Genomic DNA, 26,782 nt, shown 5'->3' on the forward strand with positions numbered 1-26,782 from the left:
TAATGATCTGGGTGCGATGACAGGTATCATCCTGCTGTTGCAGGCATTGGAAGACCTCTGGGTCATTGGAGTTCATTGGCTAGGCACTCGGCTGGTGTGGTTGAATATGATCCCTCGATGGACATGGAAACATGTCAGAGATCCCAAGGGCTTGAACAAGGTCAGAAAGAGAGTGAACAGAGCAGTGGGAAAATGAGTTTTGCAACTCAGGGGTGGTGTCATCAACCACCCTGATATTAGAGTATCCCGTAAGTGGCTATACTGGGTTGATGGGGTCCATTTGACTGACAAAGGCTGATGTATTTCTGGCTGACCTGCAGAGGTACCTGCACAGGTTAGTGCAGAGGGGGGAACAGGGGGCCTAAATAGAGATTTGACCCCCTGCTGTGGCAGGAAGGAGTGGAAAGGGGTGTTAGCAGCAACCGTGTGATCTCAGGTATAAATTTTTTATTGTTTTTCACACCTTGCAAAGATTCCAATTTACATACCTCAAATTAAAATATAATACAATACAATATCAAATACCAATTTCTTAGTCAAATTAATCAATCATCCGGATTTTAGATAATGTTCTTCACTTTCATTTATATTTGAAGTGCTATAGCTATCTAAATTTTCTTGGCTATTTGCTGTTTTTCTTAACTATGCATTGTGTTTCAGTCCCTTCTTAGAAAACACATTCCTACTTTCATTTTTAAAAAAATCCTCATTTTGTGCTTAATAATAGAAAATATCCAAATTTACAACTCCTTAAAAGTCCAGGAAGGAAAGAGAAAAAAATAAAAATAAATAAAGAATAAAAGAGAAAAGAAAAGAAAAAAAGGAGAGGAAAAGAACAGGAAAAGGAAAAACGCTATTCACATCATATCTTAATCCATACATAGGAGGAAGGGTTGTTATTAGAAATTTTAAAATACATTTCCTACTCAATTCATTTATTCCATTTCTTTCATTATATCAGTATGTCATTTCTACTTTAACAAATCAAAATAAATATAAATTGTTATTGCTCCATTATTTTATGCAAAAAGTATCCGCCATTAAAAAAAAGAACCAAAGTATTAATACTAATATTAATATTCTTCCCTAATCTAGATATTTTCCACTGCCGTTCTTAGTATGATCATCTTCCCTAATCTATAAACCCCACTGCCAATCCCAGCGTAATAATCTTCCCTAATCTATGTGTCACTGTCATATCAGTGCAATAATCTTCCCTATTCTAATTATTTTCACTGCTAAATGCAATACCATAATCTTCCCTAATCTATATATTTCCCTAATCTATACATTATCCCTAATTCTAAATGTCTTCCATTATCAAACTCAGTGATAATCTTTCCTAATCTATTGATTTTCTGTCTTTCCTATATAATGCCTAACATAATTAGTGTTAGTTATTATCCCATATTAATCCTACTCCTGTTATTGTAATTCTTCTCCCCTTTCTTTTCCCCTCCCCCCCACTTTATTTATCACCATAAACTAAATTTTTAAGAGAAGATTGAACTGCCACTTGACAGGTGTACTATAGGGTTCCTGCTTGGGCAGGGGGTTGAACTCGATGGCCTTCATGGTCCCTTTCAACTCTAACAATAAATAAATAAATAAAATTAAAAAGAGAGAGAAAGAAAAGCAAAGAAGAATCTTTTTTTAAAAAAGGCATCCAAAGGTAATCATAATCATTATCAAATATCTCATCTATGTTATGTGCAGTTATCAAAGCTATTTTCATTTTTTTCATTTATAAGCCATTAAATTTTTTCCTCTTATATAATTCTTCCATTTTACACTTTATATCACTTGTTTGTATATTTGTTTATATATATAAGCTCCCATAAGATTAAAATATTAAAAAATCCAATTCATTAAGTATCCTCAATTTTTTTGGTAATTTATAACTTTGTAAGAGCAAAGAAAAGAAAAAAGAAAGTGCTAATATCTTTTAGTAACTTTTAAATATTCTTACACATATTTTAATTTTAATTTTCTTAAAAACATTTTAATTCTTCAACTGATTTGAATAGCATTCAGCGTTCTAAATAGCATCTGAGAAATAAACCAAGTCCCAGTCCAATTCTCTCAATCAGAGCTTGATTTATAAACAGAACCATGTTAGCTACGCTATTGAAATTAAATACTTTTAAGAATTAAATGTTTTTAAGAAAATTAAAATATGTGTAAGAATATTTAAATGTTACTAAAAGATATTAGCACCTTTTTTCCTCTTTATTCTTACAAAGTTATAAATTACAAAAAGAATTGAGTATACTTAATGACTTGGATTTTTTAATATTTTAATCTTATGGAAGCTTATATATATATATATACAAAATATACAAGCAAATGATATAAAGTGTAAAATGGAAGAATTATATAAGATGAGAACATTTAAATGGCTTATAAATGAAAAAATTGAAAATAGCTTTGATTATTGCACATAATATAGATGAGATATTTGGTAATGATTATGATGATTATGATTATTTTTGGATGACCTTTTTTCTATTTTCTTCTTTGCTTTTCTTTCTCCCCTTTTTATTTTATTATTCTGATTGATTGAATTATAAATTGCTTATTTGATTTATGGTGATAAATACATTGGGAGGAAGGGGAAAAGATAAGGCAGGAGAGTTACAATAACAGGAGTAGGATTAATATGGGATAATAACTAGCACTAATTATGTTAGGTATTATATAGGAAAAACAGATGAAACAACAAAGAGTTAAAATCAATAGATTAGGGAAGATTATCACTGAGTTTGATAGTGGAAGACATTTAGAGTTAGGGATAATATATAGATTAGGGAAATATTTAGATTAGGGAAGATTATGACACTGCATTTAGCAGTGAAAACAATTCGAATGGGAAAGATTATTGCACTGATATGACAGAGACACATAGATTAGGGAAGATTATTATGCTGGGATTGGCAGCGGGGCCTATAGATTAGGGAAGATTATCACACTAAGAATGGCAGTGGAAAATATCTAGATTAGGGAAGAATGTTAATATTTTTTGTTTTTTTGTTTTTTTAATGGAGGATACATTTTGCATAAAATAATGGAGTAATAATGATTTATATTTATTTTGATTTGTTAAAGTAGAAATGACATACTGATATAATGAAAGAAGTGCAATAAATGAATTGAGTAGGAAATGTATTTTAAAATTTCTAATAATAACCCTTCCTTCTGTGTATAGATTAAGATATGATATGAATAGTGTTTTTCCTTTTCTTATTCTTTTCTGCTCTTCCTTTTCCTTTCTGTTTCTCTTTTATTCTTTCTTTCTTTTTTCTTTTTCCTTCCTGGGCTTTTAAAGAGACGTAAATTTGGATATTTTCTATTGTTAAGGGCAGTTATGATAAAATGAGGGTTTTTAAAAAAAAATGAAAGTAGGAATGTGTTTTCAAAGAACGCTAGAAAGGGACTGAAGCATGATGGCATAGTTAGGAAAAACAGCAAAAATTTAGATAGCTATAGCACTTTAAATATAAATGAAAGCGAAGAACATTATCTAAAATCCAGATGATAGCATTTGGAAAGGAGGTAGCACAGGATGAATGATATATACCAGAAATAATTGGATAAATAATTAGAAAAAATTTGATTAATTTGACTAAGAAATTGGCATTTGATATTGTATTGTATTATATTTTAATTTGAGGTATGTAAATTGGAATCTCTGCAAGGTGTGAAAAACAATAAAAAATGTATACCCCCCGTCCAAAAAAAGTGTTAGATTGTTCTAAAAAAAACAAAACAAAAACATCCTGGAAATGTGGCTTATCCACAGAGAACCAACATGTTAGACTATATATTTAATCCAAAAGTCTGTACCTTGTGTTAAGAGAAGCAATGAACCTTACAAAGGTTTGAAACAGCTTCAGTTATTAAAAATTTAAAATATACTCAGCACACACATCTTAGTCTTTCTATGCAAATACCTGACATGCTGTGAATGGTTTAATTCTCCAGAGAAAAGGAGGAATATCAAGAACAGAGATCTGAAGGCTGAAGGTATTCCCTTTGAAATGCAGCAGTTTTGGTTCTTCCAGCAATTGTCCTCCCTGGTGTCTTTCACCTGAAATCACATCCTGCAACAATGGAGAATAGAAAACAAATACATTGTAGGATAAATGCTGAAAAAATTCCCTCCATGCTGAATGTAATGGGATGAGAACTAGAATCTTGCTATGGCATTATTATAAAAGAAAAGCTCCCATGGATCAATCCAACTATCCATGTCCTGCAAGAGAGAGAGAGGGAGGATGGGAGGGAGGGAGAGAGAGAGAGAGAGAGAGAGAGATGTTTCTGAGATGCTATCGTAATTTTTTTCAAATTATATCTTTTTCATTTGTCCTGTACAGTTTTTGTGTGGTTCCCATCATAAAGCAGCACAAAACTAAATCACAAGAGTTTCAGAACTTCATTATCAGAGGATGCAATAAAAGGAGCTTTGTGACCTTAAAGAAGGGAACCTCTATTCAACTCTCCACGGCCATCTTGCCACAGCCAACTTGCTGCAGCCAATTCACCTTGGCAAACTCATTGGGGGGGGGGGGCAGCCTGTCATAGTCATTGCAGAACAATTTGCTGGAGGACAAGGATACACTAATATCAGAAAGAAAGAGTCAAACAGGATAATTAAAGAAGGGGTGCCAAAGGAAGGACAAAATGTCAATGACAAAAATTAAAATAATTTATAATTGAATCGTTGAATTGCCTGCAGTGAGTTGTTCCATGGCAAGTTATTCCGCAGTGAGTTAGCTGTGGCGGTTTGGCCACAGTGAATTGTCCAAATTGTCTGAATCGAGTTATCCCATTCCCTCTGCACAGAACGAAAGAGAGCATGAATGCCCAGTCTATCTGACCCAGGAGATTATTTTATCCAAATCAGAACTTCGGTCTCTGCTTTCAATAAATCAATTGTTAAACAAGATTGCATATGGTATTGTATAGATATAATTTCTTAACTTCGTGAGAACTTTTGATGTTTGATACTTCAGTGTATTGCCTTCCCTGAATAAGAAAGCTATTGGAGGTAGACTATGAAATGTTTCCCTTCTGCAGTTTGTGGATGTTTCTAAGGATTTTGCCAATTGGGAACTAGAGAATGTCTGCTTGGTTCTTCTTTCTTTTCATACTTGGAAATTCTATGGATCCTATTGTTTAACAGTTTCTTTATTTTGTGCATGAATCATTCCAAGCACTTGGCATCCAGATGCCTTGTCGAATACTCAAAGCTCATTACTCCTAATCAAATATAGAAGAGCTGTAAGAAAGAGCTTGGAAAAAACGACCAGAATTAAAATATGAAAACCATGTACTGGACTGCATTGCGTTTGCTTGGCTAGAACTACATCTACAACCCTGATAAGACGGAGTGCCTGTGGGTTTTGCCTCCCGAAGACAATTCCATCTGTCCGTCCATCACCCTGGGGGGGGGAAATATTGACCCCCTCGGAGAGGGTCCGCAACTTGGGCATCCCCCTCGATCCACAGCTCACATTAGAGAACAATCTTTCAGCTGTGGCGAGGGGGGCGTTTGCCCAGGTTCGCCTGGTGCAGCAGTTGCAGCCCTATTTGGACCGGGAGTCACTGCTCACAGTCATTCATGCCCTCATCACCTCGAGGTTCGACTACTGTAATGCTCTCTACATGGGGCTACCATTGAAAAGTGTTCGGAAACTTCAGATCGTGCAGAATGTAGCTGCGAGAGCTATCATGGGCTTTCCCAAAAATGCCCATGTCACACCAACACTCCGCAGTCTGCATTGGTTGCCGATCAGTTTCCGGTCACAATTCAAAGTGTTGGACATTACCTATAAAGCCCTTCATTGCACCGAACCAGGGTATCTACGAGACCGCCTTCTGCCGCACGAATCTCAGCGACCGGTTAGGTCCCACAGAGTGGGCCTTCTCCGGGTCCTGTCAACAAAACAATGTCGCTTGCCGGGGCCCAGGGGAAAAGCCTTCTCTGTGGCGGCCCCGACCCTCTGGAATCAACTCCCCCCAGAGATTAGAATTGCCCCCACCCTCCTTGCCTTTCGTAAGCTCCTTAAAACCCACCTCTGTCGTCAAGCATGGGGGAATTGAGACATTCTTTCCCCCTAAGCCTTTATAATTTATGCATGGTATGTTTGTTTGTATGGATGTTTAGTTTTATAATAAGGGTATTTTTGTTGTTTTTAGTATTGGATTTGCATGATGTTTTTTATTACTGTTGTTAGCCGCCCCGAGTCTACGGAGAGGGGCGGCATACAAATCCAATAAATAAATAAATAAAATAAATCTGGCTCTGAATCTCACCATTTACCCAGGGAAAAGGAAGAAGTTTCATGCTGGGAGAAATGCCTGTTAGGTCCAAGCTGCACATTGTGTTCAGTTATGTGGAACTTTCTGTAATTCCTCCCTTTTTGTAAGGGGGTGGGGAGATCTGACAGGCCATCTTTTATGGCATATGACCAGGTGGAAAGGACACATTAACATATTGCATCAAACTTATTTTGTTCTGAATAAGCCATCTGAGGTTTCAGGTAGACTTTGTGTAGAAGAGTATAAAAGAGTTTTTCTGCATCGCCAATCTTTATTATCTGGCTGGCATCTTTATTTTATTTTTGTTTAAAAGGGCAAAGTTACTTTTAATTATTGCTTGCAGTTGGCCATTACAATTGGGTTTGTCTTGACACAGTACAGTATTTAAATCTTTTCTGCACTCTAGAATGTTTACACAATTCCTTTCTCTTTCCCTGTATCTCTCTGCACAGAAATGCAAGCAAATATTTATTTTGCATTTAGCATTTAGACTTATATACCGCTTCGCAGTGCTTTACATCCCTCTCTAAGCAGTTTACAGAGAGTAAGCATATTGCCCCCAACAATGTGGGTCCTCATTTTACCGACCTTGGAAGGATGGAAGGCTGAGTCAACCTTGAGCCTACTGAGATTCGATCTGCCAAACTCCAAAGACTCCAGAGTTTGGAGGGTTTTCCTCATCCAAGTTTGAAATCACATGCAAGAGTATGGGAAGAGTGTGGCCCTGGAAGATGTAGCAGCCGAGTGGATGATTGGCCTCCACAATGAAGATGACCAAGTGATAAGGGTTTATGATGCTTTAATGGCTGCCCTCCGGGGACATTTTGAGAACCCCCTGGCTGAATGCAAGGTTAGAAGCAGGATGGCTGAGTGGCTGAGTATACCCAAGAATTTTGTAAATTGGTGGTTTATATGTGGAGATATTCAGCTGAAGCCCTGATGGACTACTATAAAAACAGCCTGAATGAAGACAAGGCTGCTATGCTAAAGATTTTACAATGTTGGTACATCTTAGCAGCAGAGGTGGAAATCAATCTGGCCAGGAATCAGTGTAGAGGAGTTTGCAGCCGGGAAAAGCCCTCTGCCCCTGCCTTGGCAGGTGGTTCCAGGAGGATGAGGGGAGAGGCAGGAGACAAGCCCAAATTGTCCATCTGTTTCAGATGTGGAAAGGGGGGGACCAGGCACCTGAGTACTTGTTCCAAGGATGATCCCTGCTGGTGAAAAGAAACCTGACAAGCCAACTGCAAAATCCCATGAAATTTATCTCCCTCTCTTTCTTTCTTTCTCTCTCTCTCTTGCTTTCTTTCTCTCTTACACTCTATTTCTATCTCTCCCTCTCTTTCTCTCCCTCTCTCTCTCCCCTTTCTCTCTCTTGCTTTCTTATCTCTCTCTCACTATTTCTATCTCTCCCTCTCTCTTTCTCTCCCTCTTTCTCTCTCACTTTCTCTTTCGCTTGCTTTCTTTCTCTCTCCCCTCCTTTCTCTCTCTCTCTCGTACACCTTGCCGGCAACAGAGAGAGAAAGAGAGAGAGAGAGCGGAGGGCGGCTTGCCGGTCCATGGCCCCCTGGATGAGCGGCTCCGCATGGCCCCAGCACCGGACTTCGCTGTTGCCTCCGCCGGGGTCTCCAGCTAACCCCCTGAATTCGCCCGAACGGAGGCGGCGGCAGTTTCAAGGGACCAACATACGGTCCTTCTCGGCGCTGCGTTGCTGCAGCCTCCGAGCTCCGCTGCTGTCCCCAGGCACTGTTAGCTGTTTAGGGAGAGGAACTGTTGCTGCTCTGCCATAGGGCAGCAACAGTTTCTCTCTCTAAAGGCAGCAAAGAAAGGGGCCAATTGCAGGCCTGCTTTCCTCCCCGCCCCTTGCCTCTGTACCGCCTCCTTGCTCAGCAGCAGACCGCGATGAGTGGACAGGAGATTATTATATCTATTAATAAAATCTTGTGCGCTGCCGCGGGCCAGATAAATTGCCTCAGCGGGCCCCTGGGCCGTAGTTTGGGGACTGCTGGGCTAGGCCATGGGTGGCTGTCCCCCTCCTCTTTCAGGAGAAAAAAGATGGCTCCTTGAGCTTATGCATTGATTACAAGAATCTGTAAACCATTTGTGTTGAGAATGTATATCCACTATCAATGTTCCCTCTAATTTTTTTTCAATAAAATACATACATATTTTAAAAGACATACAATAAGAAAGTATTTACTGGAAGTTTGGAAAGACGTAAAAAAAATCATTTTTTAACTATTCCTGATTGGATTTCTCCTTTAGAAGCAATAACACACCCCAATTCGATACAGGAAATGAAAATAATAAGATATAAAGAATTATTAGACAATCAAATGAAATTAAAATCAAGAAATAAATTACAGGAAGAAGGGATTAAAATTGATTGGTGGCAATATATACAGATCCAGTCTAGATTCCAAAGAGATAGTATGGTATACGTCTTTAATAAGAGTAAAAACTTTTTAGGTAACTTATTAATCACAAACCAGACTAAATTAATAGGGAAAGCATATAAATATATGATTGGCCATAAAAATATAGATTTGACCTTAAAGGACAATATGATAAGTTGGTGTAAAAATATAGGTAGAAAAATTGATTTGGATACATGGGAAAATGTCTGGATTTCAAACTGGAAAATGACAAAGTCGGTTTCGTTAAAAGAAAATCAAATTAAGATGTTCTATAGGTGGCACTTCCCACCGAGTAGAATAGCCAAAATGTTCCCTAAGATGTCTCCATTATATTGGAAATGTAAGAAAGAAATAGGTTCCTATTATCATCAATGGTGGATGTGTAGTAAAGTTAAGTTTTATTGGATAATGATAGAAAGAATAATAAAAGAAATAGTAATGCAGGAGATAGAAAACCCCCCGGAATTTTACTTACTGGGTATAACTAATCAGAAATATAAGAAAGAAATTTTACATTTAGTTATTCATATTTTGACAGCAGCCAGGATAGTATATGCGCAAAATTGAAAAGGGGAAAATATTCCCAAAGAGGAAGAGGTTATTAAGAAAATATTAGATTGCACTGAAATGGATATGATGACAAGACGGTTAAAAGACCAAGAGGAATCAGAATTTTATGAGATTTGGTATATATGGATAAATAAGAAGAAGAAGCAAAAGTAAAAATAATATGAGAATTGTAGAAGTATGGATATGATTTAAATTTTGTGTTTGGTTTAGTTTATATATGAAGATTTATTATATAAGGTTAAGCAAGTTTCTTCTTTTCATTTAAAGTAATAAGTTGATTTAAAGTATTAATAATGTATTCTTTTTTCTGTATGGAAATTTGACTTCTAGAATAAGCAGGGAAGTTGCAACCCCAACTTTGTGTTTGGCCTTCTACATCAATCCCAGTTTTTTATGTGACTCTTTGGGAAAATTAATTGCCCACCCTTGCAGTAAACATCTGGAAAGACCAAAAATGGTTTACCCATCTTACCTGAAATGCACAGGGAGTGTTATCAATGCAGTATACTCTTAGACTGTAATCCAAAGAGTTGCAGGACATACAGCCAAAAACAGCTACTTTCAGTTCTTTAACAGAACAATCAGACAGTGGCTCCCCAATGAGAGCATAAGTTCCAAAGGAGTCCAAAAGGATATGACAAGCATACGGGTCCAAGAGGCAGTAACAAGAAGTGGTTTCTTCCTCCACAGACATTACTTCCTGGATTTGTCAGATCATTAAACCCAAAAAGAAGAAAAGCAAAAGTGACTTGGCAGAAAATTAATTACGTTTAAAAAGTTTCCATACAAATTCTATTATTTACTTGTAGTGTTTTTTTAATGAGCTTGGAACAGACATACTATATTTACTAGAGATAGACTATTTTCTTGGCCAGGGCTCCCAAAAAAGTATCTGCAGGTGAAGAACTGCACTTGGTTGACTTAGAGATTCTCTCTTTTCTCCAAGTTAGAAGAATGTGATCTCTATTTAGTTTTAAATTACATTAAGCTAATTTTAGTATTCAATGTCAGGCATGAAGGATCAGGATCACACACAAGTTCTAGTTCATAAAATGTATTGGTCAAGGCTGTAAATAAGAATTTAGTGAACTAAAGTTCAATACTAAATTGGAACCAGATATGGATCAATGGAATTCAAGGGGGTTGGACTTGGGCCGTTTGTAACAATATAATGGCTCTAGGCTAATTCTAGAGTCACTTAATTCTGTGCCCCACAGCTCTGCCAGCTCTTTTCCTGTCTCTATATTTCTGTTTCTGTAACACATCAGGTCAATACAGGTGAAACTCGGGGAAAAAAATAGAATATTGTGTTGACCCAGGAGCCTGGACTTAATGAAACAGAGTGAACCAGCACCAGCAGATGACATGGCTCCCCAAATCAACATTGTCATTGGACTCAAGCTGCTAATCTCTTCCAAAACTCACCGAGGCTCCTGGGGGGAAGGGCGCACCGGAGGAGGCTGCTGGTGTCTATTTAAAACCCAAAGACACCGAAGAACAATGCTAAGGTGCTCGGAATAACCAGTATGCCAGAGCAACCCTTCCAGGAAGGGCTTTTTTTAGGACTGCTGGGACTCTTGGGATGTAGAAACTTAATGGCCTTTGGACATGGCCTTTTAACTCCCACTGCTGTGGTGACCGTGGACAATGGTCAGGGAAACAAGAGCAGGAGACAGTCTTTTTCATTGAGATTGGACAATATTTTACATCAGATTGTAATCTTTGATATAAACCACAGAGAACTCCTACAGAAGATGATTTTAAGTTCAGTCCCATATGCCTGTTTGTATAGATGTTGGTTAACACATTTTATATTGGGTTTTATACCATTTTTAATAATTGTTTTTAGATATATTTTTAAGGTTATTCTAATGTAGGGGTGGGATGGGGAGTGGAGTGTGACTGATTATGTGTATGCGTAATGATAATGAATGTGAGTGTGATGGGATACTATTTATTGGCTAATATACATTTTGTTTTTAATTATATTGAGATTAATTTTAAGACGAAAGTATTAATATGATTGGATGGAGAGGATGTCTGGGATGTATGAAATGTATGGAAGTGAAAGTTGGTCTGGCGGCTTGGGAGTAGGAGGAGTAAAGATGCCTATCTCTGGGGTGGTGGAGGGCCTGAATATTTATTTATTAGATTTATTTATTTATTAGATTTGTATGCCGCCCCTCTCCGTAGACTCAAATATTCCGGTCGTGCTGGAGAGAGGCAGATATGGTAGGAGACATGGGGTAGGCTGTTCACCAGGAACAAGGGACCGCTGCTTGAAAGTGGTCCCTTATTCCGGCCCCATGGACTCAACCCGGGAAACTGGTGACAAGTGAAATCCAGACCCTGGACTCAGGCTGTTGCTGCTCAATGCCAGGTCTGCTATAAATAAAGCTCCCCTCATCCAGGATTTACTCCTGGAGGAGGAGGCAGACCTAGCGTGTGTGACTGAGACCTGGCTGGGCCCAGAGGAGGGAGTTCCTCTCTCGGAAATGTGCTCAGCTGGGTTTCAGGTGTGGCACCAGCCACGACCCCAGGGAAGGGGGGGAGGAGTGGCAATTATAGCCAAGAAGACCTTCAAGCTGCGTAGACTCACTGCTCCTGATATTGCAGGTTGTGAGTCCCTTCTTATGAGGCTGGACCTAGGAGTACAGGTGGACTTGTTGCTCACATACCTGCCTCTCAGCTGCATGTCAACAGCCCTGCCTGCGCTGCTCGAGGAGATAGCCAGGCTGGTGGTGGAGTCTCCCAGACTTATTGTCTTGGGGGATTTTAATCTGCTGTCACTCAGTGAATCCTCTGGATTGTCGCAGAAGTTCATGGCCTCCATGGCAACCATGGACCTGACCCAAGTAGTTCCGGACAGTTGAGTAATGATCTGGTATTAATGGGCTTAGAAACATTGCCTTTGTAATGGTCAGATCATTTTCTACTGCGACTTGATTTTAAGACTCCAATCCTTCCCCGTAGGGAGGCAGAACCGATTAGGAGGTTCCGCCCCAGATGCCTGATGGATCCAGAAGGCTTTCAAAGGGTGCTTGGGGTTTTGCCGGATTCACTTGTCCACAGTTTGGTGGAGTCGCTTGCTGCAGCTTGGAATACGGCTGTGACGGAGGCTCTAGACCGAATTGCGCCTTTGTGACTTCTCTCTGGCAACAGACCCTGGAGGTCTCCTTGGTTTACTGAGGAGCTCCAGGGAATGAAACGCCAGAAGAGAAGTCTAGAGAAGCGTTGGAGAAAGACCAGATCTGAATATGACCAAACACTTGTAAAAGCTCATACTGAGATTTACAAAATGGCGATCAGGTCGACAAGGCATGCATACAATGTCGACCTGATTGCGTCTGTGGAATCTCACCCAACCGCCCTGTTTAGGATAACTCACTCCCTTCTTTATCGGGGGGGGGGGGGCTGGAGAACCCTTGCAGGGTAGTACCAAGGCTTTTAATAAATTTTTCACAGACAAATCTTTCGCAGACAAAATTGCTCAGATCCGGAGTGCAGAGTCGGCTGACAACAAGTCAGTCAAGGTGACAGGGACCCATCTTAGTCCATATGTTTGGAGCGAGTTTGACCTGGTGACACCTGATGAAGTGGACAAAGCCATTGGAGCTGTGAGTTCCGCCACCTGTTTGCTGTACCCATGTCCTCTTGGCTGGTCTTGGCCAGCAGGGAGGTGACATGGAGCTGAGTCCAGGAGATTACCAACACTTCTATGAGGGAGGGGTCTATGAGGGAGGGCTCCGTACAAGGAGGCACTTGTGTGCCCCCTCCTCAAGAAGCCTTCCCTGGACTCAGCCATATTTAATAACTATTGTCCTGTCTCCAACCTTCCCTTTATGGGGAAGGTTGTTGAGAAGGTGGTGTCGCTCCAGCTCCAGCAGTTCTTGGAAGAAGCCAATTATCTAGGCCCTCGGCAGTCAGGATTCAGACCCGGCTACAGCACAGAGACTGCTTTGGTCACGCTGATGGATGATCTCTGATGGGTCCAGGACAGGGGTTTATCCTCTGTCTTGGTGCTTCTTGACCTCTCAGCAGCTTTCAATACCATCAATCATGGTATCCTTCTGTGCCGACTGGAGGGGTTGGGGGTGGGAGGCACCATTTTACGGTGGTTCTCCTCCTACCTCTCTGGTCAGTCGCAATCAGTGTTAGCAGCGGGGGTGCAGAGGTCGACTCCTAGGTCCCTACCTTGTGGGGTTCCTCAAGGGGCAGTTCTCTCCCCTCTGCTGTTTAATATCTGCATGAAACCGCTGGGTGAGATCATCCAAAGGCATGGGGTGAGTTACCATCAGTACGCTGATGATACTCAGCTGTACATCTCCACCCCATGTCCACTCAATGAAGCAGTGGAAGTAATGTGCCGGTGTCTGGAGGCTGTCAGTGTTTGGATGAGTGCCAACATGCTCAGACTCAATCCAGACAACACGGAGTGGCTGTGGGTACTGCCTCCCAAGGACACGTCCATCTGTCTGTCCATCACCCTAGGGGGGTATTATTGACCTCCTCAGAGAGGGTTCGCAACTTGGACATCCTCCTCGATCCACAGCTAACTTTAGAACACCATCTTTCGGCTGTGGCGAGGGAGGTGTTTGCCCAAGTCCACCTGGTGCACCAGTTGCGGCCCTCTTTGGACAGGGAGTCTTTGCTCATGGTCACTCATGCCCTTATTACCTCGATTTTGACTACTGCAATGCTCTCTACATGGGGCTACCTTTGAAGAGTGTTCAGAAACTTCAACTCCTCCAAAATGCAGCCGCGCGAGCAGTCTTGGGCCTTCCAAGAAATGCCCACATCTCGCCATCACTCTGCGGACTGCATTGGCTACCAATCCATTTCTGGACACAATTCAAAGTGCTGGTTATGAGCTATAAAGCCCTTCATGGCACATGACCAGACTATGGAAACTTCACACTGGACTTCAAGCATCTTGCAGTGTGTGCCTCTCCATTCTTCCTCCATACTCTGTGTTCTTAGTTTTCAAATGAGATGCAAAAGTTTCCAAAATCTGGGGAGCCATGTCATCTGCTGGTGTTGGTCCACTGTGCTTCATTAGGTTCAGGGTCAACACAGCCATCTCCCAGGAGATTTTGGAGCACTTCATTCTTCCTTCTGCAGACAAACTTTATGGGGATGCTGACTTCATTTTCCAGCAGGACTTGGCACCTGTCCACACTGCCAAAAGCAGCAAAACCTGGTTCAATGACCATGGGATTAATGGGCATGATTAGTCGGCAAATCACCATCCCTCCCTCACTCCCTTCCTTTTTTTTCTTTCCTCTCTCCCTATCATCTAGCTTTCTATCTATCCAGTTATATTTATATGCTATCTATCTCAACACTGAAGTGACTCTAGGCTCCAAATATACAGGTGAAACTTAGTTGCTTTTATTGTTAAGTATCACTAACATCTGAGCAATGGTCCCCAACTCCTCTAATTTTTATCAGCTTCATCCTTACACTTTTTATCTATTTCTGAAAGTAATTTTGCTTACCTCCCATTTGCCTGGATGCTTTCTTTTTTTCAAATGAATATTCCAATGCTCAGAGTTCACATTTGCACAATGCGGGATTGTCAAGGCAAATGGAGTGGAGACCATCACTTCTATAGGACCACAAGTCACTTCTGGACCTAGGAGGATTTCACTGCCTTCCAGCTGAAGGCTTTACATTGGATACATAAGAAATGTTGAAAAGGAAAGAAACACAACATCAAATTATTTCCTGCCCCCCAAAAGTGATAACAGACATTATATAGTATACAATATTTATCTTTATGCCTATGTTGCATTTATATTTGCTCAATTGTACAAATCTCAGGGCTATAACCACGAATGGCACACAAATAATGAGAGTTAGTAAGTAAATAAAATGATATTTACTATAAATCAGATAAAATTAATCCTATATACCATCCTTCAACAACCAGACATTTTTCAGATGCACTTTCAGAATTCCTTAGTCAGAGTTGCTGATGTGGATTTTGCAACCATAGTCTACATTTGGGAAGGCTGATATGAGCTGACTCATACATAATCAATGTGTACTATCCAGAGATTTTACCAGATACATAAAGATGTAGATAAGGTGTTACCAGATTCCAGAATTGAGATTCAGATAAGTTCAAGAAACAACAGAACTATGTCCTACAACTAGGCAGGACGGGGTGGAACGCAGTTCCACCGGCGGAAATGAAGATGTTTGCACAGCTCCAGCTGATTGGCGGCTGTCATTTCCTGGATTTCTGGTCTTGGCTTGGCTCTCCTTTTTTTCCCCTACTACTGCTGCTGCATCTGAACTCCTTGCTTTTTTCCTCTTTCCTCCTTCCTGGCCTCGGACAAACTTCCCTCTCTCCTGCCCAGCTCCTCTCCAGCCTCACACGGACACCTCCCGCCTGAGGTGCAAGCAGAAGCTGTGGGTGGAAGTGGCGCTGGCAGCATTTATTCTTCTGGCAACACCCATTCACCTAGCTACCCAGCCTGAGGTGGGAGGGCGACCTAGGAAGGAGAGTGTGGGAAACGCAAAGCAAATTGTCACCTCAGCAAGCAACACTGGTAAGGTTGTAAGTTGAGGACTTAACAGTTCACTTGAATGATGATGATCTTTCAAGCCACTCCCACCTGATCACATGGCCAGCAAGCCACTCCTACACAATCATATGACCATTAAGCCACACCCACAAAATAAATCACACCCAGAGTGTAGCAGTAAAAATTTTGGCTGCCCATTACTGCCTACAACTAACTGAGATGTCTATTCCACCCCTGCATTTATAGAAACAACTCCATCACAGACCTCCCAAAATTACATATGCAACATCAGAGATAACTTCACATGGATTTCTGTTAACCATGTGAACATCTACCAATAATGCCTTTCTGGATTTTACATAGAACAAACAAGTCAGACTTTGTGTAAAATAATTAATGGACACAAGTTTGAAATCATGACTCAAAACAAGGACTTTCTATTTATCTATCATCTATCAATATAAATTTATTAATAATATATAATATAACATATAAAGATTCAAGGAATTCAAAAGGGGTTGAACTTAGACCACTTGTGACAACATAACATGCTTAATTCCACCCCTCAACTTCACCTGTTTTTCTTCTACAAGGTTTGAAGGAAGGGATCTGGAAAATGCCATCCTATCAAGTCTAGTATGAAAATCAGATAATATCAGGGAGAGATGACCCCATGAACAGAAATAAGAGTATTTCAAACTCACAAGAAACTCTATTACAATTACGGTTGTCAAATTGGAGAAAGAAATGTTGATTGGACAATTGAGTGAGAGACTGAGAAACAATATATTCAAAATTGTTGTCCATCTTGAAAAATCTCAACAAACACAATGGACACATTATAATAGTTAATTGATAAAATATTTGTAATCTGTTTCACATGTCACCTGCATCTTCACAGCCATTCTGCCTCCCCCTTTCCCCCACTCATCTCATCTAACTTTATGTCAGTTTATCTATTCCATGCATTTGATGAAGTAGGCCAAGGATGTCAATTTGAGGGCCACATCAGGGTTGTGTTTGACCTCAGGGGGCCTGGGTGGGTGTGGTCAGGATGGGTCATGACATCACATCACTTGTGTTGGGGGTGTCAGATGTGTCCCAAGCATTCATCTAGCAAAAAATGGGCACACGAGCTCTGTTTTCGGCTGCGACAGCCTCCTGCAATCCTCTGCCAGCTAAAACAGAGCTTGGAAGAACTGCACATGGCCCTTGTGAGCCGTTTTGCTGGCAGAGGCACTGCAGGCTAATACTTCACTATTTCCAGGGTGGCCCTGCAGGCCAGATCTAAGCCCTGGGCCAGATCTGACCTTGATCCTTGAGTTTGATATCCCAGAAGTAAGCTTTAGCTTATGTAAATGTTTGATTTTTAATGAAATATGTAATTTTGAGGAAGTTTTGCTAGACTTCTGATTTCTAACATATTTTTCCCCCACAAAACATCAGAACATTGTAAGGATGATGCAATGTGCTTAGTAATTCTGAAATCCCAACTTTTAGAGGAGTCAATAAGAGCTGCTCTGAGTCCTCGAAGAGGGGTGGCATACAAATCTAATATATTATTATTATTATTATTATTATTATTATTATTATTATTATTATCATCATCATCATCATCATCATCATCATTATCATCATAAGATGGGTGCAGAACAGAATGTCTTGAAAGAGGAGATGCTTGACTGAATCTCTGAACAGGCAATATTTTATTAGAAAATCCATTTGTTGAACCCATCTGCTTCCATATATTTTCTTTTTTTTTTCTCTTATCATTTTCTTATTATTTCCTTATCCCTATTCTGAAACTAAATGCTCCCTTTAAGCAAAATGGAAGCAAACTCTAATTTTAAATGATAGAATTGCAATGAGATTTTTATTTATTTATTGCTGGCGGGTGTTAAGAGTAATGTGTTATGGCTGCAAAACAAAAGAATATGATAATTATAACTGAGCAATATCTCCTCTCGCAAATTGTCTCTTCTACTATGACTTACTGAGTTTGAAAACACTTCTGATCTGACCCAGAACGAACCTAATGGGTAACAAACAGAATGCAAGCTGATATTAAGTTATAAAATAACTGATAAGAACTCCTTCTATATTTCAGGTCTAAATTTAGAACCATTCCTTATAGATGTTTTCCTTTTGTTAAATGTTAAGCAAAATAATACCACCATCGTCCAAATCCCTTAAGTTTTGTGGTTGAATAAGTTGCAATACATTTTAATGTTCTTAGGAAACCAATCCTAAATTTAACTGAACTGTCAGGATATGGAAGAGAAAGAGCAATAGAGAACAATGAACAATTAGATTCAACCACAGAGCTGCAGCTTTTTGGTAGGAAAAAAACATTATTTATTTTTACACTTAAGATATGTGAGAAGAAATTTATTATATTTAGAAGAAGAGACTAAGTTAAGGGAATAAGAGGAAACCAGTTTATTGTACTCCAACTTCTATTACCTACAACATGACTAATAACCAGGATTAATGACCATATGGTCACAAATCCCCCATCTGTAGCTAGGAAACAATAATGGGAGGTGAGCATGTATCCCAGAGACCGCTGTGAGAAACAAGGCACGGGACTAAGGGTGATGAACCATGGTCTGATCAAGCAAGGCTGTTTTTACATTCTGAAATTTTCTGAGGCAGTTATGCCAGCTCTTACACTGAATAAAACATGAGAATACAAACCATAGGAGTAGTGGATAAAATGATCACTTCAACAATGAAGCCTTCTAAGCCAGTCCCCAAATTTCAGAGTTTTTCTGAACAGCAAAAGGATGGATCTAATCTAAATTTGGATGGAAGAATGTTCCATAAAGTGAGTGTTGCAGTAGAGAAGGCACATCATCTTGCACCATCAAATGAAGATTCATGGCTGATGGTACTTTCAACATCCCTACTCTGCCCAATCTAGAAGGGTGAGCTGATGTAGCCATGGAAAAGTAGAATTTGTCCTCCTTCATTCTTACAAGTGATAGGTCAATTTCTTCTACTTTCTGAATAATTTGATTTCTCTCTCTCTCTCTCTCTCTCTCTCTCTCTCTCTTTCACACACACACACACACACACACACACACACACACACACACAATATGGTTGCCAATGGTTCCTGGATTAACATTAACATCATTTACTGGAATGACTGCTGCCTGAATTTACATGGAAGGTAAGCATTAATGGATTTGGTCCAATAGTATAGTCATCCGAAGGGAGCTCTTCAATTCCTTTGGAGAAGTAACTCTCCCTTTAGTGAATCTAATACACAGCCACACTGGAATTCTGGGAATTATTTAATACAAAATGAACTGAAATCAGCTAATTAGAAGGGCTGCCTCATCTCAAAAAACAGCAATAATATTCTCTGTAACAGCCAGCCTGGCACAAGAACTTTGAATGCAGAGTTCATTTGGTATTATGGAAGGTAGAGAGCATTGTACAATTTCAAGCATTTAACATTTCCCTGGGTGCAGAGCAAACAAATGGCAAAGCAGATCTGATTCCTTTGGCTTCCATCAAAATCAGAAGCTTGTTTTGTTTTCTGAAGAATTGAAGAAACTTTAAGAGAAAATAAACCAGCATTCTTTCCACCTCCTGGCCAAATCTAATTCCATGGGTTAGTGACTGTGGAGGGAGGCATTTTTTTCAAACTAAAAGAGAGTAGAATTGGATATGCTTCAATTATTTAACTGAAATGAAATCATCAAACTGTGAAGTTTAATTTTTTTAAACACTTAGGACCACCTTATTAGGTATTAGAGAATACTTTTCCATGATGAAGAATAACACAAACACATGAATGTATTTATCTGTCCTGGCTGAGGGAGAGAAAAAAATAATGATGTTGAACCATTTGACCAGTTGAAGCCAAGAGGACTCCCCCGAGCCTCCGGAGCCTCCAGCCACCTCCTGGAAGCCCCAATGTCCAGCTGACTCCACCCAGGAGCGCCAGAAGCCAGGAGGACTCCCCCGAGCCTCTGGAGCACCAAGCCACCTCCCGGAAGCCCCGACGCCCAACTGACTCCGCCCGGGAGCACCAGAAGCCAGGAGGACTCCCCCGAGCCTCTGGAGCCTCCAGAGTGACCTCCTCGGACCCCCATTGCCCTGCTGAGTCCGCCCCAGAAAGCCAGACGCCAGGAGGACTCCCCACCAACCCAAGGTAATCTCCTTGGAGCTCCCAACGCCCAACTGATTCCCCCCCCTCATGAAACCCCCAAACAAAAGAAAAAAAGGAGAGTGCTCGTAATTGGGGACTCAATTCTTAGGGGAACTGAACCTGCCATTTGCAGGCCAGACAATCAATCCAGGGAGGTAAGCTGCCTCCCTGGAGCCAAAATTTCTGACGTAACAGAAAAAATAACCAAGATCATAAAACCCACAGACTACTACCCCCTAATAATATTCCATGTAGGGACAACCGACACAGGAAAAGACCTAAACACAACAATGAGGGACTATGACCAACTGGGCAACAAAGCCAAAGACATGGGTACACAGGTAGCCTTTTCATTCATACAAGGGGACGGCACCCAACAAGAGAACGAAAGATTCTGCAGCTGAACCACTGGCTAAAAGGTTGGTGTCGCCAAAGAAACTTTGGATTTTTTGATCATGGACTACACTTTCTCCAGGATGGGCTTCTAGCTAGGGACGGGTTATACCTCACTAAGACTGGGAAGAATATCCTTGGAAACCATCTAGCCCAACTCGTCAGAAGGGCTTTAAACTAACACTGTGTGGGGTGGGCAACCATATTCCAGAATCTAACACCAATCAGGGCCCCTCAGCAAGCAAGGTCAACAACAAACTAAAAAGAGAAGGGAAGGGAGACACACACAAACACCAACCAGAAGTCACCCAGGGCCCTCCCAAAAACAGGCACAAGGAACTCAAATGCCTTTATACCAATGCACAAAGCCTAGGGAACAAACAGGGTGAACTAGAAATTCTAATCCACGAAGGCAAATACAACATAGATGGAATCACCAAAACCTGGTGGGACGATACACACAACTGGAATATACAGATTAAAGGATACAAACTATTCAAAAAACAACAACAGATCACACAAAAAAGGAGGTGGAGTTGCACTGTACATAAAAGACCACTACAACATCACTGAGTTACAAACTACAAAAGAAGAAAACCTTCTAGAAAGCTTATGGGTCAACATCAAACAAGAAAAAAAGTGCAACACAACAATTGGTGTGTACTACAGACCACCAAACCAAACAGAAACAATGGACCGCCTTTTCAACAACCAACTGACACACATATGCAAGAAAACAACACAGTAATAATTTTAATAATAAATAATAATAATAATAATAATAATAATAATAATAATAATAATAATTTATTAGATTTGTATGCCGCCCCCCTCCGAAGATGGGCGACTTTAATTACCCGGACATAATGGGAGACTTTAATTACCCGGACATAAATTGGAAAAATAATTCTGCACCAAGCGAAATATCAAACAAATTTCTGACATGCCTTGCAGACAACTTCATTGTCCAAAAAGTAGAGGAGGGAACTAGAGGGGCAGCCACACTGAACCTAATTCTCACAAACAGAAGTGATAGTAGGGATCGAAACAGATGGAGTGCTGGGTGAAAGTGACCACAATATCCTCAAATTCAATATAATATCAACACAACCAACTGGATCCAACAACACCAAAATCCCAGATTTAAAAAAAGCAGACTTCAATAAACTTAGAGAAAACCTGAGAGTGATCCCTTGGACAACAGTCCTAAAAGGCAAAACCACGCAAAAAGCTTGGGAAATCTTAAAAACCACGATCACAAAAGCCCAAAACAATGCTATCCTGATGAAAATGAAACACCCAAAATCCAAAAAGAAACCAGCTAACAAACAAACTGAATGAAAAAAAAGACAGATACAAAAAATGGAAAGAAGGGCACATAACCAAGGCAGACTACCAACAAACAGCCAGAATCTGCAAAGAAAAAATCAGGACAGCAAAAGCCCAGTACGAAGTAAGCCTAGCAACAAAAGTCCAAGACAATAAAAAAAGCTTCTTCCAACACATAAACACCCTCCCAAAAATCAAGGAAGCAGTTGGTCCACTAAAAAGAGGAGACGGCACAGAAGTAACAGACAATAAAGAGAAAGCAGAACTGCTCAATACCTTTTCCGCATCTGTTTTCATGCACAAAGAAACAACAAAATAACGAGCTTGTATCACAGCTGCAGAAATCAAAACTGGAACAAATCACTACTTTAATAAAAAATACAGTAAGAGATCACCTATTGGAACTCAATGAATACAAATCACCAGGACCAGATGGACTGCACCCCAGAGTCCTAAAGGAGCTTGCTGATGTCATCACTGAACCTCTGTACCACATCTTTCAAAAATCCTGGATCACAGGAGACCTACCAGATGATTGTAAACGAGCTGACGTGGTCCCTATTTACAAAAAAGGCAAAAAAACAGACCCAGGAAATTACAGACCGATCAGCCTAATATCTATTCCCGGGAAAATATTATAAAAGATAATCAAGAAACAGATCTGTCAACACCTTGAATCGGACAACGTAATAACCACCAACCAACACGTATTCATCAGAAACAAATCATCCAAACCAACCTCATTTCATTCTTCGACACTGTGACCAAGTCAATTGACCAGAGAAATGCACTGGACATAATATACCTAGACTTTAGCAAAGCATTCAACAAGGTGGACCACAACCTTCTACTCTCCAAAGTAAAGAAGAGTGGGATCAACAGTAACACAAGATGGATTGAAAACTGGCTGACCAATTGCACCCAGCGAGTAGCCCTCAATGGGACTAAGTCCACATGGATAGAGGTAGGCCGCGGGGTACCACAGGGATCAGTTCTAGGCCCAGTACTCTTTAACATATTTATCAACGACCTATACAAGGGAATAGAGGGGGAATTAATTAAATTTGCAGATGACTCCAAGCTGGCGGGATTAGCCAACACCCCAGAGGATAGGCACAGAATACAGAAAGATCTAGACAGACTTGTACAGTGGGCCGAAACAAACAAAATGAAGTTCAATGTAGAAAAAAGTAAAATCCTGCACCTAGGCAAAAAAAACCCCAAAACATGCATACAAACTGGGCGAAACGACACTCACCAGCCAAACACAGTCCTAAGCTGCATGAACAGGGGGATACATTCCAAGACCAGAGAGGTAATAATACCACTCTATAAGGCCCTGGTCAGACCGCACCTGAAGTATTGCATCCAGTTCTGGTCACCACACTTCAAAAGGGATATAGAGACTCTGGAAAGGGTGCAGAAAAGAGCAACTAAAATGATAAATGGACTAGAGACCAGGCCATATGAGGAAAGGTTACTGGAACTGGGCATGGATAGTCTAGTAAAAAGAAGGGCTAGGGGGGACATGATAGCTGTATACAGGTACTTAAGGGGTTGCCATGTAGGGGAGGGGGTCACACTATTTTCCAGGGCAGCGGAGGGCCGGACGAGGAACAACTATTGGAAGCTGACCAAGGAAAGATTCAACCTGGAGATAAGGAAGAACTTCCTGATGGTGAGAGCAATCAACCAGTGGAACGGCCTGCCAGCGGAGGTTGTCAACTCCCCAACTTTGGACATTTTCAAGAGGAGATTAGACTGCCCTTTGGCTGGGGTGCTGTAGGATTTCCTGCTTAAGCAGGGAGTTGGACTCGATGACCTATAAGGCCCCTTTCAATTCTAATAATAAATAAATTTTCTGCAGAAATGTAAACATCAATAGACCCAACTTACAAAGTTCAGATTTGCCCAAATAAATCAGAATAGTTTGCAATATAAGGTAGGAAAATCAATACACAAAAGTCCACCAATTTATTATAGTGATTAAGGCACCATGCTAGAAAACAAGAGACCCTGAGTTCTAGTCCTGCCTTAGGCATGAAAAGCAGTTGGGTCAGTCATTAATCAATTGCAAATTCTACAACTATATTAGAGTTTGCTGCAAACATCAAAACCAGAAGCACACACAGATAACTGATTTAGCTGGATTTATTAACCTTTATAAATATAATATTATAGATGAAACGTCACATCTTCAAGCAATTACAGGTAGCAGAGAACAGTTAGTTTCATTTCAGCAGCAGATAAGCACAACAGAGCGTTTTAATTTTAATTCTTCAGAGACCTGTATTTGAAGACCCAAATTCACAGTTCCCTTCAAATACCTGTGAATCCTTTTTACATCCATCTAATAGAATTGTGTTGGTGCAGCAGTAAAGTGACTCAGGGTACTTATTGCACAAGCTATGTCTGGTCTGGACCACAGTGACAGATATAACAGGCTTTCTATTGCTAACTCTTAATCACAAGCTTCACATTTGTCCTCACCCAAACTGATATGAAAATCTGTTCTCATAGATGTTGGAGCAGTATTATAATTTTTCATGTTATATCTTTTCCAACAACTTGACAATTTTTCCTTTTTGACAGAGAACATAACAACTTCTCAATCTTTTGCATCTCTACCCAAGATAATTTTTAAATTATTTTTAAACAATAATAAACAATACAAACAATGCAAACACCTGAAAGACATTAACAAATCATTCAAATAACTGTTCACTTGCATTTCTGTAGCATCAGCATAACCATTTCAATACATTGTTATCCAACTATCTTACCACTCTTTTATTTATAAATTGATCTTTACATAATATTTGCACGGGACTCTTATAACTACTAATTTGTAATTTCTAATTATTTATATACTTATTATTATTATTATTATTATTATTATTATTATTATCAAACCATGTATACAATTTTTCCCACGTGGTATAAAATTCTTTCTTTGCTCATTCTGTAATTCATTTCTCTACAATCCAACATTTTCTTTATAACTATTGTCTCTGGGGGTGGAGGGGGTGGAGTATCATTCTTCCATGTTTCTGCAAGTGCTAACCTGGCAGCTGTTAATATATGTGTTATAAAGTAGTAGTTGATTTTTGTATGTTGTCCTTTCATAATTCCTAGAAGGTAAATTTCCGGCTTTAGTTCTAATTCATATCTTAACATTTCCTTTATCTAATTGCTAATCGTGTTCCAAAAATTCTTAATTATTGGGCATGACCACCATAAGTGGTAATATGTTTCATGATCAATTTTACATCCAACATTTGCGATCTACGTTGGGAAATATTTTGGCAAGTCTCACCCGAGCATAATGCCACTGGACAAACATCTTATATAATTTTTTTTAATATGCCACTGATAGTGTGAGTTTATAATTTTCCTTCCATATTTTTTCCCAATCTTCCAATTGAATTGCGTAGCCAAAAATTTTCATCCAGGCTAGCATATTCTCTTTTACTGTTTCCTCAATATTTTCATGATATAGGAGATAGTTGTACATTTTTATTATAAATTTACCATCTGGGCCAGTCAATATTTTGTGTATTAGATTATTTTTTTTGCTATACCAAATTTAACTAAGTCTGATTTACTGTATTTTTCGGAGTATAAGATGCACCGGCGTATAAGACGCACCTTAGTTTTTGGGGAAGAAAATAAGGGAAAATAATCTGCTTGCCAGGTATTCATCTGGCTAGGGTCCTTAATCTGGTCACATTCAGCACATTATTTTATCCCTGGTTGAGGAATTAAAAAAACTTTTATTCTGAGAGAGTAATAATGAAAGAGCTTGCAAGCCAGTAAGAGCTGGGAACATCATTAGCACCTGAAAAGAAACAGTCAGAGCAACATTCTTGGCAGAGAATAACAATGAAAGAGCTTGCAAGCCGGTAAAAGCTGGGGACATTGTTAGCACCTGGTTAGGGCTGTAAAGAAACATTTGGAGCAAATAGAGAATAAAAAAAACATCAAAGACAGGGTTTGGAAAACATTCTTGGCAGAGGGTAACAACGAAAGATTTTGCAAGCCAGTAAGAGCTTGGAACATCATTAGCACCTGGTTAGGGCTGGAAAGACACTTACTTGGAGCAAGTTAGAGCAATGAAAAAAAAACCTGCAAAGATTTAGGGCTTGGAAAACATTTTTCACAGAGAGAAACAATGAAAGAGCCTGCAAGGTAAGAACTGGGAAGATCATTAGCAGATAGTTAGGGCTGAGGAAAAAAAGCGCTACATTCAGAGTATAAGACACACTCTAATTATCAGCCTCTTTTAGGGAGGAAAAGGGTGCACCTTATACACCAAAAATACGGTATATCTGCTTTGCACTTGATAATATGTTAACCAATCCATGATATTCCCTTTCTCTTCTACTTTTTGTCTAGTCTTCAAACATCCATTTAACCTTTGTGTTCTGTTCGCTTTTACTATACTGTATACTGTTTCAGGTCTATATGTTGATTTTAGCTACTATAAATTTTTTTTGAATACCTATTTCATTATTAAACTGTATGTGAACATGGTTGATCATAAACAAATGAAAAATGAAATTAAAACTTAATTTTTCTTTCCAGAAAAAGGTAGCATGGTCTGTTTGCAATTATGTTTTAATTTGATGTTTAATGAAATCCCAATTCAGATTGTCAAATCCCTGGCCAATTGTTTCTCAGAATTCATCTCATAATATTCTATTATATTTAGGACAGTTCTGGTGTTGTTTCCTATCTGCCTGGTGGGTAAAAACCCATTTTGGTCAGGGTGAATAATTTTGGTTAAAATTTTCTTCAATCTCTCAGCTATTATCGTGGTGAATATTTTATAATCCACATTAAGAAGGGAAATGGGTCTATAATTTTGAACTTGATTTGGTTCTGTATCTTCTATGTGTATTAGTGTAATATATGCTTCTTCCCAAGATTTTGGATATTTGACTTTTTGAATGGGATCATTGCATACTTATTATTATTATTATTATTATTATTATTATTATTATTATTATTATTATTATTAAGATTTGTATGCCACTCTTCTCTGAAGACTCGGAGTAATA

At 39.5% G+C, this 26,782-nt stretch overlaps 1 protein-coding gene across 1 annotated transcript in view; it reads right to left on the reverse strand.

The window, feature by feature from the left end:
- The window catches only part of UNC5D (unc-5 netrin receptor D), a 769,587-nt gene that overhangs the window by 54,236 nt on the left and 688,569 nt on the right, over positions 1-26,782 (reverse strand). The window contains exons 11-13 of the mRNA XM_070765210.1: positions 14,804-14,972; positions 9,778-10,005; positions 3,951-4,100 (exon numbers count right to left, since the gene is read on the reverse strand). Coding sequence (XP_070621311.1) covers positions 3,951-4,100; positions 9,778-10,005; positions 14,804-14,972 — 547 coding nt within the window. The remainder of the gene's footprint in view (positions 1-3,950; positions 4,101-9,777; positions 10,006-14,803; positions 14,973-26,782) is intronic.

This window comes from Erythrolamprus reginae, chromosome 12, assembly GCF_031021105.1.
Source record: "Erythrolamprus reginae isolate rEryReg1 chromosome 12, rEryReg1.hap1, whole genome shotgun sequence".
NCBI classification, from domain to species: domain Eukaryota; kingdom Metazoa; phylum Chordata; class Lepidosauria; order Squamata; family Dipsadidae; genus Erythrolamprus; species Erythrolamprus reginae.